Source organism: Coregonus clupeaformis, chromosome 33 (genome assembly GCF_020615455.1).
Source record: "Coregonus clupeaformis isolate EN_2021a chromosome 33, ASM2061545v1, whole genome shotgun sequence".
Lineage (NCBI taxonomy): Eukaryota > Metazoa > Chordata > Actinopteri > Salmoniformes > Salmonidae > Coregonus > Coregonus clupeaformis.
In genome coordinates this window covers 3197625-3224599 of record NC_059224.1, presented here as the reverse complement: position 1 = coordinate 3224599, position 26975 = coordinate 3197625, and the positions used below count along the sequence as shown (strand labels likewise).

General features: G+C 45.3%; 1 protein-coding gene across 1 annotated transcript in view; it reads right to left on the bottom strand.

The window, feature by feature from the left end:
- Positions 1–403: 403 nt before the first annotated feature.
- Positions 404–26975, bottom strand: part of LOC121548535 (probable G-protein coupled receptor 176) — a 32869-nt gene continuing 6297 nt past the window's right edge. Inside the window, exons 2-4 of the mRNA XM_041860003.2 lie at positions 15162–15414; positions 5153–5366; positions 404–4739 (exon numbers count right to left, since the gene is read on the bottom strand). Coding sequence (XP_041715937.1) covers positions 3720–4739; positions 5153–5366; positions 15162–15414 — 1487 coding nt within the window. The 3' untranslated portion in view covers positions 404–3719. The remainder of the gene's footprint in view (positions 4740–5152; positions 5367–15161; positions 15415–26975) is intronic.

Below are 26975 nucleotides of genomic sequence, written 5' to 3'. Positions count from 1 at the left end.
CAGTGACCATCATCAGAAAAAAGACAAAGTACGTGATTCAGTTATGATCTTTGTAAACCTTGTGGCTTGAGCGCTACAACAAAATATAGGGTTCTAAATTAAATCTGACATTATCTATTAATCAAGAGACTTTCGTTAGGCCTATATGAATTTCTAATTTGTCAGAGGTTCATTATTAATTATAAACCAGGTGGTTCGAGCCCTGAATGCTGATTGGCTAAATGCTGTGGTATATCAGACCGTATACCAAGGGTATGACATTTATTTGTACTGTTTTAATTACGTTGTTAACCAGTTTATAATAGCAATAAGGCACCTCGGGGGTTTGTGGTATACAGTACGGCCAATATACCACGGCTAAGGGCCGTATCCAGGCACTCCGAGTTTTGTCGTGCATAAGAACAGCCCTTAGCCGTGGTATATTGGTCATATACCACACCCCCCCGTGCCTTATTGCTTAATTATACCAAGCAGAGTGTGTTCTAAATGGAGCAGTCAGGTTATTGAGCTGCAGCTTCTCTGTAGAGTCAATAGGATTGATCCATGGAGGCTTGGTAGGAGATCTAATCACACAGAACCCTTTCCCCTCACGTACTCACTCCAGACTCTCTTCAAGGATTGTGTCCTAAATGGCACACGATTCCCTTTATAGTGCGCTATTTTTGACCGGGCCCATAGTGCTCTGGTAGAAAGCAGTGCACTATATAGGACATAGGGTGCCATTTTGGATCGACCCTCTACTACCGATGGCCCTTTAAGGAGTGTTTCACAATCTGTTTTATAACAAGGCCAGTCTGTTTTTGCTAAAAATGCCAACTTCTTGTCACTCATTGGTTTGAGCGATGAGCAATGGAGTTGGCAAGAACAGAAAGATATGAGACCAGGCTAGGACTGGCAAGCTGTGTTCTTTTCCTCCTGGGGGATATGAGACCAGGCTAGGACTGGCAAGCTGTGTTCTTTTCCTCCTGGGGGATATGAGACCAGACTAGGACTGGCAAGCTGTGTTCTTTTCCTCCTGGGGGATATGAGACCAGGCTAGGACTGGCAAGCTGTGTTCTTTTCCTCCTGGGGGATATGAGACCAGGCTAGGACTGGTAAGCTGTGTTCTTTTCCTCCTGGGGGATATGAGACCAGGCTAGGACTGGCAAGCTGTGTTCTTTTCCTCCTGGGGGATATGAGACCAGGCTAGGACTGGCAAGCTGTGTTCTTTTCCTCCTGGGGGATATGAGACCAGGCTAGGACTGGCAAGCTGTGTTCTTTTCCCTCCTGGGGGATATGAGACCAGGCTAGGACTGGCAAGCTGTGTTCTTTTCCTCCTGGGGGATATGAGACCAGGCTAGGACTGGCAAGCTGTGTTCTTTTCCTCCTGGGGGATATGAGACCAGGCTAGGACTGGCAAGCTGTGTTCTTTTCCTCCTGGGGGATATGAGACCAGGCTAGGACTGGCAAGCTGTGTTCTTTTCCTCCTGGGGGATATGAGACCAGGCTAGGACTGGCAAGCTGTGTTCTTTTCCTCCTGGGGGATATGAGACCAGGCTAGGACTGGCAAGCTGTGTTCTTTTCCTCCTGGGGTTCCGCTTACATCAAAACTAGCACTCTAGCATCTCAGGGTCCGGAAAGCAATATCCCACGGACCGGGGCCATCCAGGAGTCGGAGGTGGAGGAACACTGTTTTAGAAGAGTTTCATAATAGAATATGAACAGAACACGAGGATCATATAACTCAGTTAATTCAAAGTTATTTTATACTATATTTGCATACTGTACAATTGCACTTATCATGTCATTCATTTCATTGAATGTTCCAGTCACTGTCTGTACTACAAAGGGTTGGTATTGGAAAGGAATGGTATTCCATACATCTGAAGAGACATGTTCTACCCTAGAAAATAAACTCAATATAATATAGAAATGAAATGTTCTACCCTAGAAAATAAACTCAATATAATATAGAATTAAAACGTTCTAACCTAGAAAATAAACTCAATATAATATAGAAATGAAATGTTCTACCCTAGAAAATAAACTCAATATAGTATAGAAATGAAATGTTCTACCCTAGAAAATAAACTCAATATAATATAGAATTAAAACGTTCTAACCTAGAAAATAAACTCAATATAATATCGAATTAAAACGTTCTACCCTAGAAAATAAACTCAATATAATACAGAATGAAAATGAAGCCCACATAGGGACAGCTACGGCTCAAGGCTTGATAGATTTCTCCAAATTAAATATTTCTGGTTGCTTTTGATGAACAACAACCATAGAAATGACATAACTATGGAGACAAAGTGAAAGGTTTGACACAGAAAATCATTCCTTATTTCAGACTTGATGATGACAGTTGAATCATGTCAGAAGATGTTTTGTTCATGGAAAAACCCCTTGAGAAATACTCTTATTTAGCTTCAACGTCTAAGCCAGAATCTAAGATTCATCCAGTGTTTGTGTGTCTCAGTTCTCCATGTCAATCACAATGTAAATGTGGCCTTGCAAGAATCGAATGGAAACTTTTCTTAGAAATCAACTAGATTGAATTGAATGTACTAATTATGTTGAATAAAACAGAGATGTTGAAAAGGTTTTAACCCCACTGCTCTGTTAGCAGTACCAGCACACATCAATTGAAAAGGTTTTACCTGTTCTGTTAGCAGTACTATTACAAATCAATTGAAAAGGTTTTACCTGTTCTGTTAACAGTACTATTACAAATCAATTGAAAATGTTGTACCTGTTCTGTTAGCAGTACCAGTACACATCAATTGAAAAGGTTTTACCTGTTCTGTTAACAGTACTATTACAAATCAATTGAAAATGTTTTACCTGTTCTGTTAGCAGTACCAGTACACATCAATTGAAAAGGTTTTACCTTTTCTGTTAGCAGTACCAGTACACATCAATTGAAAAGGTTTTACCTGTTCTGTTAACAGTACTATTACAAATCAATTGAAAATGTTTTACCTGTTCTGTTAGCAGTACCAGTACACATCAATTGAAATGGTTTTACCTGTTCTGTTAACAGTACTATTACAAATCAATTGAAAATGTTTTAATTGTTCTGTTAACAGTACTATTACAAATCAATTGAAAATGTTTTACCTGTTCCGTTAGCAGTACCAGTACACATCAATTGAAATGGTTTTACCTGTTCTGTTAACAGTACTATTACAAATCAATTGAAAAGGTTTTACCTGTTCTGTTAACAGTACTATTACAAATCAATTGAAAATATTTACAGGAACGATAGAACAAGAAGAAAAGAGAGAACATCCAAACCAGGACATTGGGGTCAAAATCGGGGTCGACCAATGTCTCCAGAAAAACGTGGCTTTAGACATCAGACTTGGGGCTGTTAGGTGTCGATGTGTGGACTTTCTAGAATCTCGCCAGTCATTGACAGACAATGTATCCATTACACGACAGGGAGAATCAACAACGAGACAGACTTATCAAGCTCTGGAGTTGTACGTCCCTGTTTTCTCTTACAGGGGGGTCTTTGGTCAGGTTGTTGGTCAGGTGGTTGGTCAGGTTTCCTCCATTGAATTTGTATCCAGTCATTTGACATAAAATGTATCAAAAACTTGATAGAAAAGGGAAAAAGTGCATTGCTGTTCTCATTACGCTCTGTCAGTGGAATACTACTCTGGCTGACCTCCAGCCATAGCTGTCATCAGGGATCATCGGTTCAAAGGTCAACGGTCAGGGTTCATAGTTCAGGGGTCAACGGTGGGGAAGGTGCTGACCTTGTTGTTCCTGCTGATTCGTCGTTCTGGCCGTGGGCGTGGATGTTTGGTCTGGATCAGTTCCTCGGGGGTGTTCCCCAGCGGTGGGAGGAGCCGCTTTTTACTGTTCCTGGTCTCCGGCAGCCACTGGGGTGGAAGCTCGAACGGACCGAACCCAAACTGGGTGGCGTCCTCGGGCTCCGTGGGGGTCGCTGGCGCCACCTGTGACGAGGAGGTGTAAGCACAGGCGTGGACAGGGGCAGGGGAGACCTTGGCCAATATGAGAGGAGGAGGTTCTTTAGTCACTAGGACACTCTCTCTGGTTGGTTGGGTCTCCTTCTGTAGAACCATCTCCCCTTCACATCCCCCTAGTCTACCCCCTCCAAGGTGGTTCTCTTTGGGCTGCGAACAGCCTCCACCACCCCCTGACCCTAACGAAGGTATCTCATTCTCCACCTCCTCCTCCTCCTCTTCATTGGTCGGCCTAAAGATCTGCTGCTGTCCGATATTAAACATCTCCAGGAGCTGGCTCCCGGCCCGAGCCGACCCCTCCAGCCCTCCCTCGCCCCCCAGCCCCAGCCCCAGCCCCAGGGCCCCAGTGCTGACTACGTTACGCCGGCTGTAGCGTCTGTGAACCCGGGCTACAACATCCAACAGGCAGCGCCTGGCCGTACGGTTCACCGTCAAAAACAGCAGAGGGTTGGTGAGGAGAGACACCTTTGGCAGCCAGATAGCTGTGAGGTAGAGAGAAGAAGGCAAGTCCTCGCCGTCCCCGAGAAGAGTGCGGTATACCACCAATGCCCCATAGGGGGCGCTACAGGCCGAGAAGGCTAGAACTACAGCCAGTAATGTAGCGTGTAGCTCAGCCTCGCGCTGCGACACATACGGAATAGAGATGGAGTTCTGAGGGGTTCTCAAAGCCGCAATAATCACCTTCTTCTTCTGGCTGGCGCTAAGGGCTCGGCGAATCAGAACCATGAACAGGAAGACGACTGCCAGGGGGAGGATCACCTAAAAATAAAATACATTAAAAACACAACAACTGTTGTACTGTTGTCTTTCCTGCACTACACTCTTAGAAAAAAGGGGTTCTAAAAGGGTTCTTCGGATGTCCCCATAGGAGAACCCTTTTTGGTTCCATGTAGAACCCTTTTTGGTTCCAGGTATAACCCTTTTGGGTTCCACGTAGAACCCTCTGTAGAAACGATTCTACATGGAACCCAAAAGGGTTATTCAAAGGGTTCTCCTATTGGGACAGCCAAAGAATCCTTAAACGTTCGAGATAGCACTCAAACTTGTATTTTGTTACTAACACTGGCTTTGCTGAAAGCTCATTTTTTAAAGAAGGTTTTTACTTGCAATGATTGAAATGCACTGACTGGATAAAACTGACTGCTAAATTATCACAATGTAAATGTAATCACCGTGGTTACGTTGTAGGTCAACACGTAGACCATGTGACCCAAGGAGCGGGCGCGGGAGTCGGAACATGACGAGGTGGCGTACACGTCGGTAACGTTGGTGACGGCGAACACGGGCACACTGGCGATGGTGGCGTGGATCCAGATGTAGATAACCAGGTCACGTGATCTGGCGTCGGAGATCTTCCTCTCCAGAGGGTAGAGGACAGAGTAGTACCTAGAGAGAAGGAGGAGACAACATTACACACTGTCCAGAGGGTATATATACAGTGGGGAGAACAAGTATTTGATACACTGCCGATTTTGCAGGTTTTCCTACTTTTATCATATGTACACTTCAACTGTGAGAGACGGAATCTAAAACAAAAATCCAGAAAATCACATTGTATGATTTTTAAGAAATTAATTTTCATTTTATTGCATGAAATAAGTATTTGATACATCAGAAAAGCAGAACTTAATATTTGGTACAGAAACCTTTGTTTGCAATTACAGAGATCATACGTTTCCTGTAGGTCTTGACCAGGTTTGCACACACTGCAGCAGGGATTTTGGCCCACTCCTCCATACAGATCTTCTCCAGATCCTTCAGGTTTCGGGGCTGTCGCAGGGCAATACGGACTTTCAGCTCCCTCCAAAGATTTTCTATTGGGTTCAGGTCTGGAGACTGGCTAGGCCACTCCAGGACCTTGAGATGCTTCTTACGGAGCCACTCCTTAGTTGCCCTGGCTGTGTGTTTCGGGTCGTTGTCATGCTGGAAGACCCAGCCACGACCCATCTTCAATGCTCTTACTGAGGGAAGGAGGTTGTTGGCCAAGATCTCGTGATACATGGCCCCATCCATCCTCCCCTCGATACGGTGCAGTCGTCCTGTCCCCTTTGCAGAAAAGCATCCCCAAAGAATGATGTTTCCACCTCCATGCTTCACGGTTGAGATGGTGTTCTTGGGGTTGTACTCATCCTTCTTCTTCCTCCAAACATGGCGAGTGGAGTTTAGACCAAAAAGCTATATTTTTGTCTCATCAGACCACATGACCTTCTCCCATTCCTCCTCTGGATCATCCAGATGGTCATTGGCAAACTTCAGACGGGCCTGGACATGCGCTGGCTTGAGCAGGGGGACCTTGCGTGCGCTGCAGGATTTTAATCCATGACGGCGTAGTGTGTTACTAATGGTTTTCTTTGAGACTGTGGTCCCAGCTCTCTTCACGTTATTGACCAGGTCCTGCCGTGTAGTTCTGGGCTGATCCCTCACCTTCCTCATGATCATTGATGCCCCACGAGGTGAGATCTTGCATGGAGCCCCAGACCGAGGGTGATTGACCGTCATCTTGAACTTCTTCCATTTTCTAATAATTGCGCCAACAGTTGTTGCCTTCTCACCAAGCTGCTTGCCTATTGTCCTGTAGCCCATCCCAGCCTTGTGCAGGTCTACAATTTTATCCCTGATGTCCTTACACAGCTCTCTGGTCTTGGCCATTGTGGGGGAGGTTGGAGTCTGTTTGATTGAGTGTGTGGACAGGTGTCTTTTATACAGGTAACGAGTTCAAACAGGTGCAGTTAATACAGGTAATGAGTGGAGAACAGGAGGGCTTCTTAAAGAAAAACTAACAGGTCTGTGAGAGCCGAATTCTTACTGGTTGGTAGGTGATCAAATACTTATGTCATGCAATAAAATGCAAATTAATTACTTAAAAATCATACAATGTGATTTTCTGGATTTTTGTTTTAGATTCCGTCTCTCACAGTTGAATTGTACCTATGATAAAAATTACAGACCTCTACATGCTTTGTAAGTAGGAAAACCTGCAAAATCGGCAGTGTATCAAATACTTGTTCTCCCTACTGTATATATATATATATATATATATATATATATATATATATATATATATATAAAAATGTAGGACCTCAGTCGGGGTCTCAACTTACTGTCACAATATTAGAATACACAAGGTGCAATTTCTACATTTGGTTGTGCATCAGCAGTCACTCAATTAGTCCATGTCAGCAAAAACTAATTTGATTGGTAAGTTAGTCTAGCGGCCAGCTTCCTAAACTTGTAGTAAGCAGGTCGAATTACCGACCGGCATGGGGCCTGCTCTGCTGGTGGCTCCACCATTTTGCTCACAACCATCCCGTCCTTTCAGATGTGGAGGTAAAAAAATAAATACATTTTTTTTTTTTTCTGGGGGGTTTATGGGTTGATTATTTTGGGTTAGAAAAACATGTCTAAAACCAGATATAAAGTATGTCGAAATTATAATGGACCTATACATAGTGCATTCAGAAAGAATTCAGACCCCTTGACTTTTTCCACATTTTGTTATGTTACAGCCTTTTTCCAAAATTGATTAAATTGTTTTTTCCCTCATCAATCTACACGCAATACCCCATCTTGGTTTCATCAGACTAAAGGTCTGAGAGTCTTTAGGTGCCTTTTGGCAAACTCCAAGTGGGCTGTCATGTGCCTTTTACTGAGGAGTGGCTTCCGTCTGGCCACTCTACCATAAAGGCCTGATTGGTGGAATGCTGCAGAAATGGTTGTCCTTCTGGAAGGTTCTCCCATCTCCACAGAGGAACTCTAGAGCTCTGTCAGAGTGACCATTGGGTTCTTGGTCACCTCCCTGACCAAGTACCCTTCCCCAGATCTGTGCCTCGACACAATCCTGTCTCGGAGCTCTACGGACCATTCCTTCGACCTCATGGCTTGGTTTTTGCTCTGACATGCACTGTCAACTGTGGGACATTATATAGACAGGTGTGTGGCTTTCCAAATCATGTCCAATCAATTGAATTTACCACAGGTGGACTCCAATCAAGTTGTAGAAACATCTCAAGGATGATCAGTGGAAACAGGATGCACCTAAGCTCAATTTCGAGTCTTATAGCAAAGGGTCTGAATACTTATGTAACTAAGGTATTTCAGGTTTTTATTTTGTAAATTAAATGAGCAAACAAGTCTAAAAGCCTGTGTTCGCTTTGTCATTATGGGATATTGTGTGTAGATTGATGAGGATTTTTATTTCTTTAATCCATTTTAAAAATGAGTCTGTAACGTAACAAAATGTGGAAAAAGGGAAGGGGTCTGAATACTTTCCGAACGCACTGTATGTTCAGGTAACTGAAGATACTATCTAGTCCCAGCCTCTCCTCTATCTTCTCTATCTAGACCCAGCCTCTCCTCTATCATCTCTATCTAGACCCAGCCTCTCCTCTATCTTCTCTATCTAGTCCCAGCCTCTCCTCTATCTTCTCTATCTAGACCCAGCCTCTCCTCTATCTTCTCTATCTAGTCCCAGCCTCTCCTCTATTTTCTCTATCTAGACCCAGCCTCTCCTCTATCATCTCTATCTAGACCCAGCCTCTCCTCTATCTTCTCTATCTAGTCCCAGCCTCTCCTCTATCTTCTCTATCTAGACCCAGCCTCTCCTCTATCTTCTCTATCTAGTCCCAGCCTCTCCTCTATCTTCTCTATCTAGACCCAGCCTCTCCTCTATCATCTCTATCTAGACCCAGCCTCTCCTCTATCTTCTCTATCTAGTCCCAGCCTCTCCTCTATCTTCTCTATCTAGACCCAGCCTCTCCTCTATCTTCTCTATCTAGACCCAGCCTCTCCTCTATCTTCTCTATCTAGACCCAGCCTCTCCTCTATCTTCTCTATCTAGTCCCATCCTCTCCTCTATCATCTCTATCTAGACCCAGCCTCTCCTCTATCTTCTCTATCTAGACCCAGCCTCTCCTCCATCTTCTCTATCTAGACCCTGCCTCCCAGCCTCTCCTTTATCTTCTGTGTGATTCTAGTCCCAGCCTCCCAGCCCCACCCGAGCCTCAGCTCCTTCTTCAAGGGCTAGCAAGCTAGCGCTTCCATAGCAACATGGCCTTTCAGAACATTTAATTAATCTGAATGATTTATTTCATATAGAGGTCTGCTGGGAGAGAGTTATTGCAGGCAAGCTGAGAAGGTATCACACTTACAAGCTGCAAACTGAACAGTCTGTGGATACACACTTAGACTACAGTATACAAACACAAACAGTCAGGCAGTAAGGCAGTCAGGCAGGCAGGCAGGCAGGCAGGCAGTCAGGTAGGCAGGCAGGCAGTCAGGCAGTCAGGCAGTGAGGCAGCAGTCAGGCAGTCAGGTAGTCAGGCAGTCAGTCAGGTAGGCAGTCATGCTGTCAGGTAGTCAGGCAGTTAGGTAGTCAGGCAGGCAGTATGCAGTCAGGCAGGCAGTCAGGTAGTCAGGCAGGCAGTCAGGTAGGCAGTCAGGCAGTCAGGCAGGCAGTCAGGCAGTCAGGCAGTCAGGCAGTCAGGCAGTCAGGCAGGCAGGCAGGCAGGCAGGCAGGCAGGCAGTCAGTTAGTCAGGCAGGCAGGCAGGCAGGCAGGCAGGCAGGCAGGCAGGCAGGCAGTCAGGCAGGCAGGCAGGCAGGCAGTCAGTTAGTCAGGCAGTCAAGCAGTCAGTCAGGCAGTCAGTCAGTCAGCCAGCAGTCAGGCAGTCAGGTAGTCAGGTAGTCAGGCAGTCAGGCAGTCAGTCAGGTAGTCAGGCAGTCAGGCAGGCAGGCAGTCAGGTAGTCAGGCAGTCAGGCAGTCAGTCAGGTAGTCAGTCAGTCAGGCAGGCAGGCAGGCAGTCAGGCAGGCAGTCAGGCAGTCAGCCAGCAGTCAGGCAGTCAGGCAGTCAGGCAGGCAGGCAGGCAGGCAGGCAGTCAGGCAGTCAGTCAGTCAGCCAGCAGTCAGGCAGTCAGGCAGGCAGGCAGTCAGTCAGCCAGCAGTCAGGTAGTCAGGCAGTCAGTCAGTCAGGCAGTCAGGCAGGCAAGGCAGGTGTACACACAGACAGACGTTTACCACACATATCTACAGTACTCACCTACTCACACATACACACGCTTGGAAGAACCAATGAAAATAAACATAATCTGTGCACACAAGACTCTTCACACCATCAGTCACACCTCAGTTAAGATATCTCTCTTCCTCTTGCTCTACTTAGCCATGCAAAACACCCACGTACATTACACTCATTCATACTGGAGTATCTCTTCTCTTCGATTAAACCAGTGAAGGGTTCTGTGAATGATAGTTACGTACAGTAGGTACAGCAAGGTTAGTCTAGATAGAAGGTGTAGGCCAAGCAGAGTAATATATAATACACTGCTCAAAAAAATAAAGGGAACACTTAAACAACACAATGTAACTCCAAGTCAATCACACTTCTGTGAAATCAAACTGTCCACTTAGGAAGCAACACTGATTGACAATAAATGTCACATGCTGTTGTGCAAATGGAATAGACAACAGGTGGAAATTATAGGCAATTAGCAAGACACCCCCCAATAAAGGACTGGTTTTGCAGGTGGTGACCACAGACCACTTCTCAGTTCCTATGCTTCCTGGCTGATGTTTTGGTCACTTTTGAATGCTGGCGGTGCTTTCACTCTAGTGGTAGCATGAGACGGAGTCTACAACCCACACAAGTGGCTCAGGTAGTGCAACTCATCCAGGATGGCACATCAATGCGAGCTGTGGCAAGAAGGATTGCTGTGTCTGTCAGCGTAGTGTCCAGAGCATGGAGGCGCTACCAGGAGACAGGCCAGTACATCAGGAGACGTGGAGGAGGCCGTAGGAGGGCAACAACCCAGCAGCAGGACTGCTACCTCCGCCTTTGTGCAAGGAGGAGCAGGATGAGCACTGCCAGAGCCCTGCAAAATAACCTCCACAGGCCACAAATGTGCATGTGTCTTCTCAAACGGTCAGAAACAGACTCCATGAAGGTGGTATGAGGGCCCAACGTCCACAGGTGGGGGTTGTGCTTACAGCCCAACACCGTGCAGGACGTTTGGCATTTGCCAGAGAACACCAAGATTGGCAAATTCGCCACTGGCGCCCTGTGCTCTTCACAGATGAAAGCAGGTTCACACTGAGCATGTGACAGACGTGACAGAGTCTGGAGACGCCGTGGAGAACGTTCTGCTGCCTGCAACATCCTCCAGCATGACCGGTTTGGCGGTGGGTCAGTCATGGTGTGGGGGTGGTATTTCTTTGGGGGGCCGCACAGCCCTCCATGTGCTCGCCAGAGGTAGCCTGACTGCCATTAGGTACCGAGATGAGATCCTCAGACCCCTTGTGAGACCATATGCTGGTGCGGTTGGCCCTGGGTTCCTCCTAACGCAAGACAATGCTAGACCTCATGTGGCTGGAGTGTGTCAGCAGTTCCTGCAAGAGGAAGGCATTGATGCTATGGACTGGCCCGCCCGTTCCCCAGACCTGAATCCAATTGAGCACATCTGGGACATCATGTCTCGCTCCATCCACCAACGCCACGTTGCACCACAGACTGTCCAGGAGCATCAGGAGCATGCCCAGGCGTTGTAGGGAGGTCATACAGGCACGTGGAGGCCACACACACTACTGAGCCTCATTTTGACATGTTTTAAGGACATTACATCAAAGTTGGATCAGCCTGTAGTGTGGTTTCCACTTTAATTTTGAGGGTGACTCCAAATCCAGACCTCCATGGGTTGATAAATTTGATTTCCATTGATAATTTTTGTATGATTTTGTTGTCAGCACATTCAACTATGTAAAGAAAAAAGTAATTAATAAGATTATTTAATTCATTCAGATCTAGGATGTGTTATTTTAGTGTTCCCTTTATTTTTATTTTTTTGAGCAGTGTATTAAGCAGACGCTTTTATTCAAAGTGACTTACAGTCATGCGTGCAACTATAGAGTATTTATCTAGCCTCAGTGAAGGACCCTTCAGTCTCCACTCCAGAGAGTCTTCCATCTACATCCTCTAAGAAGGCTTTCCTTAGTGTTCATACTATTGTTGTGGTAGACTGTTTACATCAAACACACAAGGAAAATAACAATCACAAGAACACAATTCTTACCTTCTATACTCTTCTGTGCTGTTTCCAAGAAAATCCTCATATATGCCTGATGTCTGCTCTAATGAGAGATTCCTGCTCCTAGTGCTCAAACAGTAACCTTGGTAGTTACTACTGTCCTGTCTACATCTAATGGTAGTTACTACTGTCCTGTCTACATCTAATGGTAGTTACTACTGTCCTGTCTACATCTAATGGTAGTTACTACTGTCCTGTCTACATCTAATGGTAGATACTACTGTCCTGTCTACATCTAATGGTAGTTACTACTGTCCTGTCTACATCTAATGGTAGTTACTACTGTCCTGTCTACTTATAATGGTAGTTACTACTGTCCTGTCTACATCTAATGGTAGACACTACTGTCCTGTCTACATCTAATGGTAGTTACTACTGTCCTGTCTACATCTAATGGTAGTTACTACTGTCCTGTCTACATCTAATGGTAGTTACTACTGTCCTGTCTACATCTAATGGTAGTTACTACTGTCCTGTCTACATCTAATGGTAGTTACTACTGTCCTGTCTACATCTAATGGTAGATACTACTGTCCTGTCTACATCTAATGGTAGTTACTACTGTCCTGTCTACATCTAATGGTAGTTACTACTGTCCCATCTACATCTAATGGTAGACACTACTGTCCTGTCTACTTATAATGGTAGCTACTACTGTCCTGTCTACATCTAATGGTAGTTACTACTGTCCTGTCTACATCTAATGGTAGTTACTACTGTCCTGTCTACATCTAATGGTAGTTACTACTGTCCTGTCTACATCTAATGGTAGTTACTACTGTCCTGTCTACTTATAATGGTAGTTACTACTGTCCTGTCTACATCTAATGGTAGACACTACTGTCCTGTCTACATCTAATGGTAGTTACTACTGTCCTGTCTACATCTAATGGTAGTTACTACTGTCCTGTCTACATCTAATGGTAGACACTACTGTCCTGTTTACATCTAATGGTAGTTACTACTGTCCTGTCTACATCTAATGGTAGTTACTACTGTCCTGTCTACATCTAATGGTAGTTACTACTGTCCTGTCTACATCTAATGGTAGACACTACTGTCCTGTCTACATCTAATGGTAGTTACTACTGTCCTGTCTACATCTAATGGTAGATACTACTGTCCTGTCTACATCTAATGGTAGTTACTACTGTCCTGTCTACATCTAATGGTAGTTACTACTGTCCTGTCTACATCTAATGGTAGATACTACTGTCCTGTCTACTTATAATGGTAGTTACTACTGTCCTGTCTACATCTAATGGTAGACACTACTGTCCTGTCTACATCTAATGGTAGTTACTACTGTCCTGTCTACATCTAATGGTAGTTACTACTGTCCTGTCTACATCTAATGGTAGACACTACTGTCCTGTTTACATCTAATGGTAGTTACTACTGTCCTGTCTACATCTAATGGTAGTTACTACTGTCCTGTCTACATCTAATGGTAGTTACTACTGTCCTGTCTACATCTAATGGTAGACACTACTGTCCTGTCTACATCTAATGGTAGTTACTACTGTCCTGTCTACATCTAATGGTAGATACTACTGTCCTGTCTACATCTAATGGTAGTTACTACTGTCCTGTCTACATCTAATGGTAGTTACTACTGTCCTGTCTACATCTAATGGTAGATACTACTGTCCTGTCTACATCTAATGGTAGTTACTACTGTCCTGTCTACATCTAATGGTAGTTACTACTGTCCTGTCTACTTATAATGGTAGTTACTACTGTCCTGTCTACATCTAATGGTAGACACTACTGTCCTGTCTACATCTAATGGTAGTTACTACTGTCCTGTCTACATCTAATGGTAGTTACTACTGTCCTGTCTACATCTAATGGTAGACACTACTGTCCTGTCTACATCTAATGGTAGTTACTACTGTCCTGTCTACATCTAATGGTAGTTACTACTGTCCTGTCTACTTATAATGGTAGTTACTACTGTCCTGTCTACATCTAATGGTAGACACTACTGTCCTGTCTACATCTAATGGTAGTTACTACTGTCCTGTCTACATCTAATGGTAGTTACTACTGTCCTGTCTACATCTAATGGTAGTTACTACTGTCCTGTCTACATCTAATGGTAGTTACTACTGTCCTGTCTACATCTAATGGTAGACACTACTGTCCTGTCTACATCTAATGGTAGTTACTACTGTCCTGTCTACATCTAATGGTAGTTACTACTGTCCTGTCTACATCTAATGGTAGATACTACTGTCCTGTCTACATCTAATGGTAGTTACTACTGTCCTGTCTACATCTAATGGTAGTTACTACTGTCCTGTCTACATCTAATGGTAGATACTACTGTCCTGTCTACATCTAATGGTAGTTACTACTGTCCTGTCTACATCTAATGGTAGTTACTACTGTCCTGTCTACTTATAATGGTAGTTACTACTGTCCTGTCTACATCTAATGGTAGACACTACTGTCCTGTCTACATCTAATGGTAGTTACTACTGTCCTGTCTACATCTAATGGTAGTTACTACTGTCCTGTCTACATCTAATGGTAGACACTACTGTCCTGTCTACATCTAATGGTAGTTACTACTGTCCTGTCTACATCTAATGGTAGTTACTACTGTCCTGTCTACTTATAATGGTAGTTACTACTGTCCTGTCTACATCTAATGGTAGACACTACTGTCCTGTCTACATCTAATGGTAGTTACTACTGTCCTGTCTACATCTAACACACAAAGTTTTGGTAGATACTACTATCCTGTCTACATTTTAGCGGCCCCTAAAAAAGTTGTAAAGTTAATTTCCTGCAATTCTGCATATTTTGCCATGGAGCGTAGAGAAAATGTTGCTGTTTTAAAGTACGTTTACTGCACTTCCACACATTTTGCCATAGGGTGGAGGCAAGTTTTTTGCAGTTTTTAATATGATACCTTATGATCAATGGGCCCCAACCCGGGCGGTAATTCGACCATGCTTACTACACGTTTAGATAGCTGGCCTCTACACTAACTTACCAATCTAAAAATGTTTTGCAGACATGGGCTAATTCAGTGACTGCTGATGCTCAACCAAATTTAGAAATTGCACCTTGTCTATGATTTCCCTGCAATCACCCACCTGTCGAGAGCGATAGCGGCGAAGCTGAGCACGGTGACGGAGCAGAAGAGTTTGTGGAGGAACTTCAGGGCCTTGCAGAGCAGCAGAGTATGTAGCCACCAGCAGCAGCGAGGGCTGGCCCCTAGAGCCACGTCGAAGGGAACACACACCAGACCCGCACAGATCCCAGAGCACGCCAGGTTCTTAATGAAGCAACTGGTCACCGACTTGAAGACACTGGTACAGCAGGTACACCATAGAACAGTGGCATTGCCTGAGAAAGGGAGAGAGAGAGAGAGAGAGAGAGAGAGAGAGAGAGAGAGAGAGAGAGAGAGAGAGAGAGAGAGAGAGAGAGAGAGAGAGAGAGAGAGAGAGAGAGAGAGAGAGAGAGAGAGAGAGAGAGAGAGAGAGAGAGGAGAGGGAGAGGGGGGAGGGGGAGGAGGGGAGGAAGGGAGAGAGAGAGAGAGAGAGAGAGAGAGAGAGAGAGAGAGAGAGAGAGAGAGAGAGAGAGAGAGAGAGAGAGAGAGAGAGGGAGAGGGAGAGGAAGGGAGAGAGAGAGAGAGAGAGGGGGGGAGGGGGAGGAGAGGAAGGGAGGGAGAGAGAGAGAGACAGAGAGAGAGAGAGAGCGAGAGGGAGAGGGAGAGGGAGAGGGAGAGGGAGAGGGAGAGGGAGAGAGAGATATATATATATATATATAGAGAGAGAGAGAGAATGAGAGGGAGAGGGGGAGGGGGAGGAGAGGAAGGGAGAGAGAGAGAGAGAGAGAGATTGAGAGGGAGAGGGAGAGGGGGGAGGAGAGAGAGAGAGAGAGAGGGGGGGAGAGGGAGAGGGAGAGGGAGAAGGGGAGGATAGGAGAGGAAGGGAGAGAGAGAGGGAGAGGGGGGAGGAGAGGAAGGGAGAGAGGGGGGAGGAGAGGAAGGGAGAGAGGAAGAGGGGGAGGGGAGGAGAGGAGAGGAAGGGAGAGAGAGAGAGAGAGGGGGGAGGGGGAGAGAGGGAGGGGGAGTGGGAGGAGAGAGAGAGAGAGAGAGAGAGAGAGAGAGAGAGAGAGAGAGAGAGAGAGAGAGAGAGAGAGAGAGAGAGAGAGAGAGAGAGAATGAGAGGGAGAGGGAGATGGTGAGGAGAGGAAGGGAGAGAGAGAGGGAGAGGGGGAGGAGAGGAAGGGAGAGAGGGGGGAGGAGAGGAGGGAGAGATGAAGAGGGGAGGAGGAGAGGAGAGGAAGGGAGAGAGAGAGAGAGAGAGAGAGAGAGAGAGAGAGAGAGCGAGAGAGAGAGAGAGAGAAATAGGGGAGGGGGAGTGGGAGGAGAGGAAGGGAAGGGAGAGAGAGAGGGGGAGGAGTGAGAGAGAGAGAGAGAGAGAGAGGGGGGAGAGAGAGAGAGAGAGAGATAAATAGATAGAGAGAGAGAGAGAGAGAGAGAGAGAGAGAGAGAGAGAGAGAGAGAGAGAGAGAGAGAGAGAGAGAGAGAGAGAGAGAGAGAGAGAGAGAGAGAGAGAGGGGGGGGGGGGAAGGGAGAGAGAGGGGGTGGAAGGGAGAGAGAGAGAGAGAGAGGGGGGGGAGGGAGGAGAGGAGAGGAAGGGAGAGAGAGAGAGAGAGAGAGAGAGAGAGAGAGAGAGAGAGAGAGAGAGAGAGAGAGGGGGGAGGGGGAGTGGGAGGAGAGTAAGGGAGAGAGAGAGAAAGAGAGAGAGAGAGAGAGAGAGAGAGAGTTAGAGTGAGAGAGAGGGAGAGGGAGAGGGGGAGAGGAACAGGAAGTGGGAGAGTAGGGGGGAGAGGGAGAGGAAGGGGGAGATGGAGAGGGGGGTGAGGGAGAGGAAGGTGGTGAGGAGGGGGGTAAGGAAGAGGGAGAGGGGAGGAGCGAGAGATGGTTTAGACTGGATGACAGTATGATTGTTTTACAGTATAAGTGCAGGTGAGAAACTGTAATACAGTGAAATGTTATGGTGTGTGAGTTTGTGAAGTGCTTTTGAAAGACAATCAGGCATAAACTAAATGATCAATCTTGTTTCTACTCAAGCATCCCCTTCTGTCTTTTCCAGTTGCCTTTACTATCAGCTTGTCAAAACATCAGCAACCAATTTGTCAAAACAATCAATTTAAACTGGAGGGCAGAGGTAGGCCTGAGTGACGCCAAGAAGACAGGTCAATTTAAGCAACAAGTGTGACATGCCACTGGTATTTACACACACACCAGAGTTTGTGACTCATCACACACACACACACATGATTGCGTACACACACAGCACACAAACACGCATACACAGACACAGCACTGCCGTGACATTCCAATCATTATTTTAACAGAGTTCCATTAGAACAGTTTTCCAAACCCTGTGATGGTGCTCAAACTGGGAACGGAACTTCACACAACCCACCCTCCTTCTGGCACCTTCCCTCCTCTCTCCCTCCTCTCTCCCTCCTTCCCTCCTCTCTCCCTCCTTCCCTCCTCTCTCCCTCCTTCCCTCCTCTCTCCCTCCTCTCTCCCTCCTTCCCTCCTCTCTCCCTCCTTCCCTCGTCTCTACCTCCTTCCCTCCTCTCTCCCTCCTTCCCTCCTGCCTTCCTTCTTCTCTCCCTCCTTCCCTCTTCTCTACCTCCTTCCCTCCTCTCTCCCTCCTTCCCTCCTTCCTTCCTTCTTCTCTCCCTCCTTCCCTCCTCTCTCCCTCCTTCCCTCCTTCCTTCCTTCTTCTCTCCCTCCTTTCCTCCTCTCTCACTCCTTCCCTCCCTCCTTCTCTCCCTCCTCCATCTCTGCCTTGTGCGCTAATGTCCCGATGCTAATGAAAAACTATAATCAGCATGTCCATAGTTGAAGGAGCTGCTATGTGGTCCTCTGTAGCTCAGCTGGTAGAGCACAGCGCTTGTAACGCCAAGGTAGTGGGTTCGATCCCCGGGACCACCCATACACAAAAAAAAAAAAAATGTATGCACGCATGACTGTAAGTCGCTTTGGATAAAAGCGTCTGCTAAATGGCATATTATTATTATTATTTATAGAAAACTGCATATAAAAAACAGGGAAATAAAGGACTTTTATAATTGGTATTTCAACTAGTGCCCTTTTCAAGACAAGTCTCAATTCAACAGACTGTACATTAATATCCTTCGTTATATGCACTGCTGGTCTGTTGCATTGAGACTTGTCTTGAAAAAGGCTCTATCCATAACCTTTCTTAATGTATGTCTTTAAATGTCTCTGAAAGCAGGAGAATGGATGCCACTGAGCTGATTCAAATGAGCTGGACCTTTGTTTTCTATGTATAATTTCTCATCCTCATGATGTCTCAATAGACTGGGAGCTGTGGGACACCTCTGTCTCGGCACAGTGGTCATATTACTGTCTGAGTGCTACTGAAGTAGTCTGACGTCTTTATTTCCTCCATTCCCTATCTGACTCTTCAGTAACTCTAGTTCTCCTTCACTTTTTCTCGCATCTCACAGAAGCATTTCAGACCCTCACAGGTACACACAGCTCCACACTCCAATCTTCCCATCTCTTCCTGGAAGCTCCTACTCAAAACTGACAGAGAATTTCAAGCCCTCACTAACTGAGATTTTCAAGCCCTCACTAACTGATACTTTCAAGCCCTCACTAACTGAGACTTTCAAGCCCTCACTAACTGAGACTTTCAAGCCCTCACTAACTGAGACTTTCAAGCCCTCACTAACTGAGACTTTCAAGCCCTCACTAACTGAGATTTTCAAGCCCTCACTAACTGATACTTTCAAGCCCTCACTAACTGATACTTTCAAGCCCTCACTAACTGAGACTTTCAAGCCCTCACTAACTGAGACTTTCAAGCCCTCACTAACTGAGACTTTCAAGCCCTCACTAACTGAGACTTTCAAGCCCTCACTAACTGAGACTTTCAAGCCCTCACTAACTGAGACTATCAAGCCCTCACTAACTGAGACTTTCAAGCCCTCACTAACTGAGACTTTCAAGCCCTCACTAACTGAGACTTTCAAGCCCTCACTAACTGAGACTTTCAAGCCCTCACTAACTGAGACTTTCAAGCCCTCACTAACTGAGACTTTCAAGCCCTCACTAACTGAGACTTTCAAGCCCTCACTAACTGAGACTTTCAAGCCCTCACTAACTGAGACTTTCAAGCCCTCACTAACTGAGACTTTCAAGCCCTCACTAACTGAGACTATCAAGCCCTCACTAACTGAGACTTTCAAGCCCTCACTAACTGAGACTTTCAAGCCCTCACTAACTGAGACTTTCAAGCCCTCACTAACTGAGACTTTCAAGCCCTCACTAACTGAGACTATCAAGCCCTCACTAACTGAGACTTTCAAGCCCTCACTAACTGAGACTTTCAAGCCCTCACTAACTGAGACTTTCAAGCCCTCACTAACTGAGACTTTCAAGCCCTCACTAACTGAGACTTTCAAGCCCTCAAAGGCATTAAATGTTTTATTCTTCTTCTTTCTGTAACCTCACATTGTTTCTGACATAAAAACCAGTCAGTCGGTTTTCTGGTAAACTTTTGCTCAGTTTGATTAGACTGCTGCTGAAGAAGACTAAGGTTATGTCCCAAATGGCATACTATACCCTTTATAGTGCACTACTTTTGACTAGAACCCTATGGGCCCTGGTCTAAAGTAGGGAATAAGGTGCCATTTGGGACACATCAGATCTTTCCACTATTGACTCCTCAGTCCTCAGTAAGTAATCTTCTCCTCCACTCCCTCTCTCCCATCTCCTCTGACTCCACACTGACAGAGCCTTTCAGACAGAGCCTTTCAGACAGAGCCTTTCAGACCCTCTGAAGTGTTCTATTAACCTCCATCTTTCTGGAAACTTCACTATACTGCAGTCAGCCAGTCAATCAGTCAGCCAGTCATTCAGTCTGTCAGCCAGTCAGTCAGTCAGCCAGTCATTCAGTCTGTCAGTCATTCAGTCAGTCAGCCAGTCATTCAGTCAGCCAGTCAATCAGTCAGCCAGTCATTCAGTCTGTCAGTCATTCAGTCAGTCAGCCAGTCATTCAGTCAGCCAGTCAATCAGTCAGCCAGTCATTCAGTCTGTCAGTCATTCAGTCAGACAGCCAGTCATTCAGTCAGCCAGTCAATCAGTGAGCCAGTCATTCAGTGAGCCAGTCATTCAGTCTGTCAGTCATTCAGTCAGTCAGCCAGTCATTCAGTCAGCCAGTCAATCAGTCAGCCAGTCATTCAGTCTGTCAGTCATTCAGTCAGTCAGCCAGTCATTCAGTCAGCCAGTCAATCAGTCAGCCAGTCATTCAGTCTGTCAGCCAGTCAGTCAGTCAGCCAGTCATTCAGTCTGTCAGTCATTCAGTCAGTCAGCCAGTCATTCAGTCAGCCAGTCAATCAGTCAGCCAGTCATTCAGTCTGTCAGTCATTCAGTCAGACAGCCAGTCATTCAGTCAGCCAGTCAATCAGTGAGCCAGTCATTCAGTCTGTCAGTCATTCAGTCAGTCAGCCAGTCATTCAGTCAGCCAGTCAATCAGTCAGCCAGTCATTCAGTCTGCCAGTCATTCAGTCAGTCAGCAAGTCATTCAGTCAGCCAGTCATTCAGTCAGCCAGTCAATCAGTCAGCCAGTCATCCAGTCATCCAGTCAGTCAGCCAATCCAGTTACTCAGCCTGTCTGCCAGTCAGACAGTCAGCCATTCATTCAGCCAGCCAGTCAGTCGGTCAGCCAGCCAGTCATTAAGACAGTCATTCAGTCAGCCAGGCCGTCAGCCAGTCAGTCACTCAGCCAGTCATTCAGTCAGCCAGGCCATCAGCCAGTCAGTCACTCAGCCACTCAGTCAGCCAGTCATTCAGTCAGCCAGTCATTCAGTCAGCCAGGCCGTCAGCCAGTCAGTCAGCCAGTCAGTCACTCAGCCACTCAGTCAGCCAGTCATTCATTCAGTCAGTCATTCATTCAGTCAGTCAGTCAGTCAGTCAGCCAGCCAGCCAGTCAGTTTGTATACTATTAAACCTATAATGAAACTTCAGTCCATGACGCCATGCAGCAGAGAGGACTGGTACTGGTTGTAGTACCTAAGACTAAGACAGTCTATTTACAGGGTGACTACTGTCAGGTCAAAAACCCCAGTCTGTCCCAACCAGGGCCAGTAGTTATCAAGCGTTTTAGAGTAGGAGTGCTGATCTAGGATCAGGTCCAGCCTGTCCATAATAATCTGATTCATTAGTATCTTAGATCAGCATGAAGTAACTGAGCTGACTGTGTTTCCAATGGCACAAAATGTTCCCTTTGTATGAGCTGCCGAAGTGTGAAACAGGTTGGAATGTACTCTACGTTCAGTTGTCTACTGAATAAACACTGCCATGTTGTCTACTGATGGATCAACAGCGAGCTCTCAGACAGACGGACACATGAAAACAGTCCAGTATAACTGGTGTGAATGAGAACCATCGTAGCAGACAGAATAAGACTATTTTAACTGGACACCAACCTGAACCTGAAAGGAAACTTTCAAAGCCAGGCGTTCTCTTACAGTCACAGAGTTCTTGAGACAGTTCTATCTGTGTCAATTGATTAGTATAATAAAAAGCATGATGCTGGCACACACCCAGAGAACATTATTTAGTGGAGAGGTGCTGACTAACGGTGAATAAACTATTAAAACAAATAAAGAGAGTCGCACACTCTATGTATAAACTCCCAGTCATTTATTGGGTAAGAAACCACCAACATCACTGTGCCTTCTTCAGTCATTGATTAGTATGCCATATGATTGCTGTAAATGTGATTATTATCAGTGGCTAGACCAGAGCATATATATATCAGTCACTATATTAGAGAAAATTCAGATGAGTTTTGGTTATCAAGTGTATCAACCAAGTTTATTGATGTTGCATAGCACCTGATCGGAGCAACGCACGCCATTGATTGTCGGACTACTGTACGGCTCACAGGCACAGCATACACAAACACACAAAACACACACACACACTGTAAACACACACACACTGCAAACACACACACACTGTAAACACACACACAACACACACACACCGGACACACACACACACACTGTAAACACACACACACTGTAAACACACACACACTGTAAACACACACACACTGTAAACACACATACACTGTAAACAAGAAATAAGTCACAACCTATATTGCGCAATTTATAGACTATAATGATTTAATTCAACTAAATGTTGTTTAAATGCTGAGCCCTTTATCTCCCTACCAGCCTATTGTGTTGCACTCGAAAATGCTTCACAATGTATTTCTTTGTAGGGTATAGCCTTGAAATAATTGAAATAATATAGCCTAAATAATTAATTTTCGTTCCCTCTTAGGCTCCCTGTCTGGCTCCTGACCTATTTAGAAGGTTTACAGTGCCTTGCAAAAGTTTTCATCCCCCTTGGCGTTTTTCCTATTTTGTTGAATTACAACCTGTAATTTAAATGGATTTTTATTTGGATTTCATGTAATGGACATACACAAAGTAGTCTAAATTGGTGAAGTGAAATGAAAAAAATAACTTGTTTTAAAAAATTATAATAAATAATTAACGGAAAAGTGGTGCTTGCATATGTATTCACCCCCTTTGCTGTGAAGCCCCTAAATAAGATCTGGTGCAACCAATTACCTTCAGAAGTCACATAATTAGTTAAATAAAGTCCACCTGTGTGCAATCTAAGTGTCACATGATCTCAGTATACATACACCTGTTCTGAAAGGTCCCAGAGTCTGCAACACCACTAAGCAAGGGGCACCACCAAGCAAGCGGCACCATGAAGACCAGGGAGCTCTCCAAACAGGTCAAGGACAAAGTTGTGGAGAAGTACAGATCAGGGTTGGGTTATAAAAAAAATATCCAAAACTTTGAACATCCCACAGAGCACCATTAAATCCATTATTAAAAAATGGAAAGAATATGGCACCACAACAAACCTGCCAAGAGAGGGCCGCCCACCAAAACTCACAGACCAGGCAAGGAGGGCTTTAATCAGAGAGGCAACAAAGAGACCAAAGATAACCCTGAAGGAGCTGCAAAGCTCCACAGCGGAGATTGGAGTATCTGTCCATAGGACCACTTTAAGCCATACACTCTACAGAGCTGGGCTTTACAGAAGAGTGGCCAGAAAAAAGCCATTGCTTCAAGAAAAAAATAAGCCAACACGTTTGGTGTTCGCCAAAAGGCATGCGGGAGACTCCCCAAACATATGGAAGAAGGTACTCTGGTCAGATGAGACTAAAATTGGCTTTTTGGCCATCAAGGAAAACGCTATGTCTGGTGCAAACCCAACACCTCTCATCACCCCGAGAACACCATCCCCACAGTGAAGCATGGTGGTGGCAGCATCATGCTGTGGGGATGTTTTTCATCGGCAGGGACTGGGAAACTGGTCAGAATTGAAAGAATGATGGATGGCGCTAAATACAGGGAAATTCTTGAGGGAAACCTGTTTCAGTCTTCCAGAGATTTGAGACTGGGACGGAGGTTCACCTTCCAGCAGGACAATGTTCCCTAAGCATACTGCTAAAGCAACTCTTGAGTGGTTTAAGGGGAAACATTGAAATGTCTTGGAATGGCCTAGTCAAAGCCCAGACCTCAATCCAATTGAGAATCTGTGGTATGACTGAAAGATTACTGTACACCAGCGGAACCCATCCAACTTGAAGGAGCTGGAGCAGTTTTGCCTTGAAGAATGGGCAGAAATCCCAGTGGCTAGATGTGCCAAGTTTATAGAGACATACCCCAAGAGACTTGCAGCTGTAATTTCTGCAAAAGGTGGCTCTACAAAGTATTGACTTTGGGGGGGGTGAATAGTTATGCACGCTCAAGTTCAGTTTTTTTTGTCTTATTTCTTGTTTGTTTCACCCCAAAAAATATTTTGCATCTTCAAAGTGGTAGGCATGTTGTGTAAATGAAATAATACAAACCCCCCAAAAATCAATTTTAATTCCAGGTTGTAAGGCAACAAAATAGGAAAAATGCCAAGGGGGGTGAATACTTTCGCAAGCCACTGTATATGCTGTTTAATACGACATGTAGCTTATTTGAAATGATGAGTGCTTCTTACATTCACCTTTTCATGTTTATTCAAATACTTTTCATTCAAATCCATATGGTTTGGTTTCAATATTTAAAATTGGTAGGTCCAGGAACTTACAAAAATAGATGGGTGTTGGTTAAATTGTGATTTTAATGAATGGAGCGAATTTGGAGCGTCAGTTTTTTTTTCCTGTGAGCGCTGAGTGGTTTTTAGCGGAGCAGTAGGAAAGGACATGGAGCGCCGGACAGTGACAAGCATCACACTATGAGCGCTGAGCAGGATATCCAACCACTCAACTCCACTCACATGCTCTGATACAGACCTGGCTTCCTTCCATTCTGATAAAGGCAAGAGCTCTGAGCGAACTGCTCCATTGGAACAATAACCATCGCTAAAACACAGGTCATTGATGAGGCTATCTACAGTGGCTTGCGAAAGTATTCACCCCCCCTTGGCATTTTTCCTATTTTGTTGCCTTACAACCTGGAATTAAATTTGATTTTTGGAGGGCTTGTATCATTTCATTTACACAACATGCCTACCACTTTTAAGATGCAAAATATTTTTTGGGGTGAAACAAACAAGAAATAAGACAAAAAAACAGAACTTGAGCGTGCATAACTATTCACCCCCCCCCCCCCAAAGTCAATACTTTGTAGAGCCACCTTTTGCAGAAATTACAGCTGCAAGTCTCTTGGGGTATGTCTCTATAAACTTGGCACATCTAGCCACTGGGATTTCTGCCCATTCTTCAAGGCAAAACTGCTCCAGCTCCTTCAAGTTGGATGGGTTCCGCTGGTGTACAGTAATCTTTCAGTCATACCACAGATTCTCAATTGGATTGAGGTCTGGGCTTTGACTAGGCCATTCCAAGACATTTAAATGTTTCCCCTTAAACCACTCAAGTGTTGGTTGCTTTAGCAGTATGCTTAGGGTCATTGTCCTGCTGGAAGTTGAACCTCCGTCCCAGTCTCAAATCTCTGGAAGAATGACACAGGTTTCCCTCAAGAATTTCGATGTATTTAGCGCCATCCATCATTCCTTCAATTCTGACCAGTTTCCCAGTCCCTGCCGATGAAAAACATCCCCACAGTGAAGCATGGTGGTGGCAGCACTTTGCTTCACTGTGGGGATCGTGTTCTCGGGGTGATGAGAGGTGTTGGGTTTGCACCAGACATAGCGTTTTCCTTGATGGCCAAAAAGCCAATTTTAGTCTCATCTGACCAAAGTATCTTCTTCCATATGTTTGGGGAGTCTCCCACATGCCTTTTGGCGAACACCAAATGTGTTGGCTTATTTTTTCTTGAAGCAATGGCTTTTTTCTGGCCACTCTTCCATAAAGCCCAGCTCTGTGGAGTGTATGGCTTAAAGTGGTCCTATGGACAGATACTCCAATCTCCGCTGTGGAGCTTTGCAGCTCCTTCAGGGTTATCTTTGGTCTCTTTGTTGCCGCTCTGATTAATGCCCTCCTTGGCTGGTCCGTGAGTTTTGGTGGGCGGCCCTCTCTTGGCAGGTTTGTTGTGGTGCCATATTCTTTCAATGTTTTAATAATGGATTTAATGGTGCTCCGTGGGATGTTCAAAGTTTCAGATTAAAAAAATTATAACCCAACCCTGATCTGTACTTCTCCACAACTTTGTCCCTGACCTGTTTGGAGAGCTCCTTGGTCTTCATGGTGCCACTTGCTTGGTGGTGCCCCTTGCTTAGTGGTGTTGCAGACTCTGGGGCCTTTCAGAACAGGTGTATACAGTGGGGGGAAAAAGTATTTAGTCAGCCACCAATTGTGCAAGTTCTCCCACTTAAAAAAGGCCTGTAATTTTCATCATAGGTACACGTCAACTATGACAGACAAAATGAGGAAAGAAAATCCAGAAAATCACATTGTAGGATTTTTTATGATTTTATTTGCAAATTATGGTGGAAAATAAGTATTTGGTCACCTACAAACAAGCAATATTTCTGGCTCTCACAGACCTGTAACTTCTTCTTTAAGAGGCTCCTCTGTCCTCCACTCGTTACCTGTATTAATGGCACCTGTTTGAACTTGTTATCAGTATAAAAGACACCTGTCCACAACCTCAAACAGTCACACTTCAAACTCCACTATGGCCAAGACCAAAGAGCTGTCAAAGGACACCAGAAACAAAATTGTAGACCTGCACCACGCTGGGAAGACTGAATCTGCAATAGGTAAGCAGCTTGGTTTGAAGAAATCAACTGTGGGAGCAATTATTAGGAAATGGAAGACATACAAGACCACTGATAATCTCCCTCGATCTGGGGCTCCACGCAAGATCTCACCCCGTGGGGTCAAAATGATCACAAGAACGGTGAGCAAAAATCCCAGAACCACACGGGGGACCTAGTGAATGACCTGCAGAGAGCTGGGACCAAAGTAACAAAGCCTACCATCAGTAACACACTACGCCGCCAGGGACTCAAATCCTGCAGTGACAGACGTGTCCCCCTGCTTAAGCCAGTACATGTCCAGGCCCGTCTGAAGTTTGCTAGAGTGCATTTGGATGATCCAGAAGACGATTGGGAGAATGTCATATGGTCAGATGAAACCAAAATAGAACTTTTTGGTAAAAACTCAACTCGTCGTGTTTGGAGGTCAAAGAATGCTGAGTTGCATCCAAAGAACACCATACCTACTGTGAAGCATGGGGGTGGAAACATCATGCTTTGGGGCTGTTTTTCTGCAAAGGGACCAGGACGACTGATCCGTGTAAAGGAAAGAATGAATGGGGCCATGTATCGTGAGATTTTGAGTGAAAACCTCCTTCCATCAGCAAGGGCATTGAAGATGAAACGTGGCTGGGTCTTTCAGCATGACAATGATCCCAAACACACC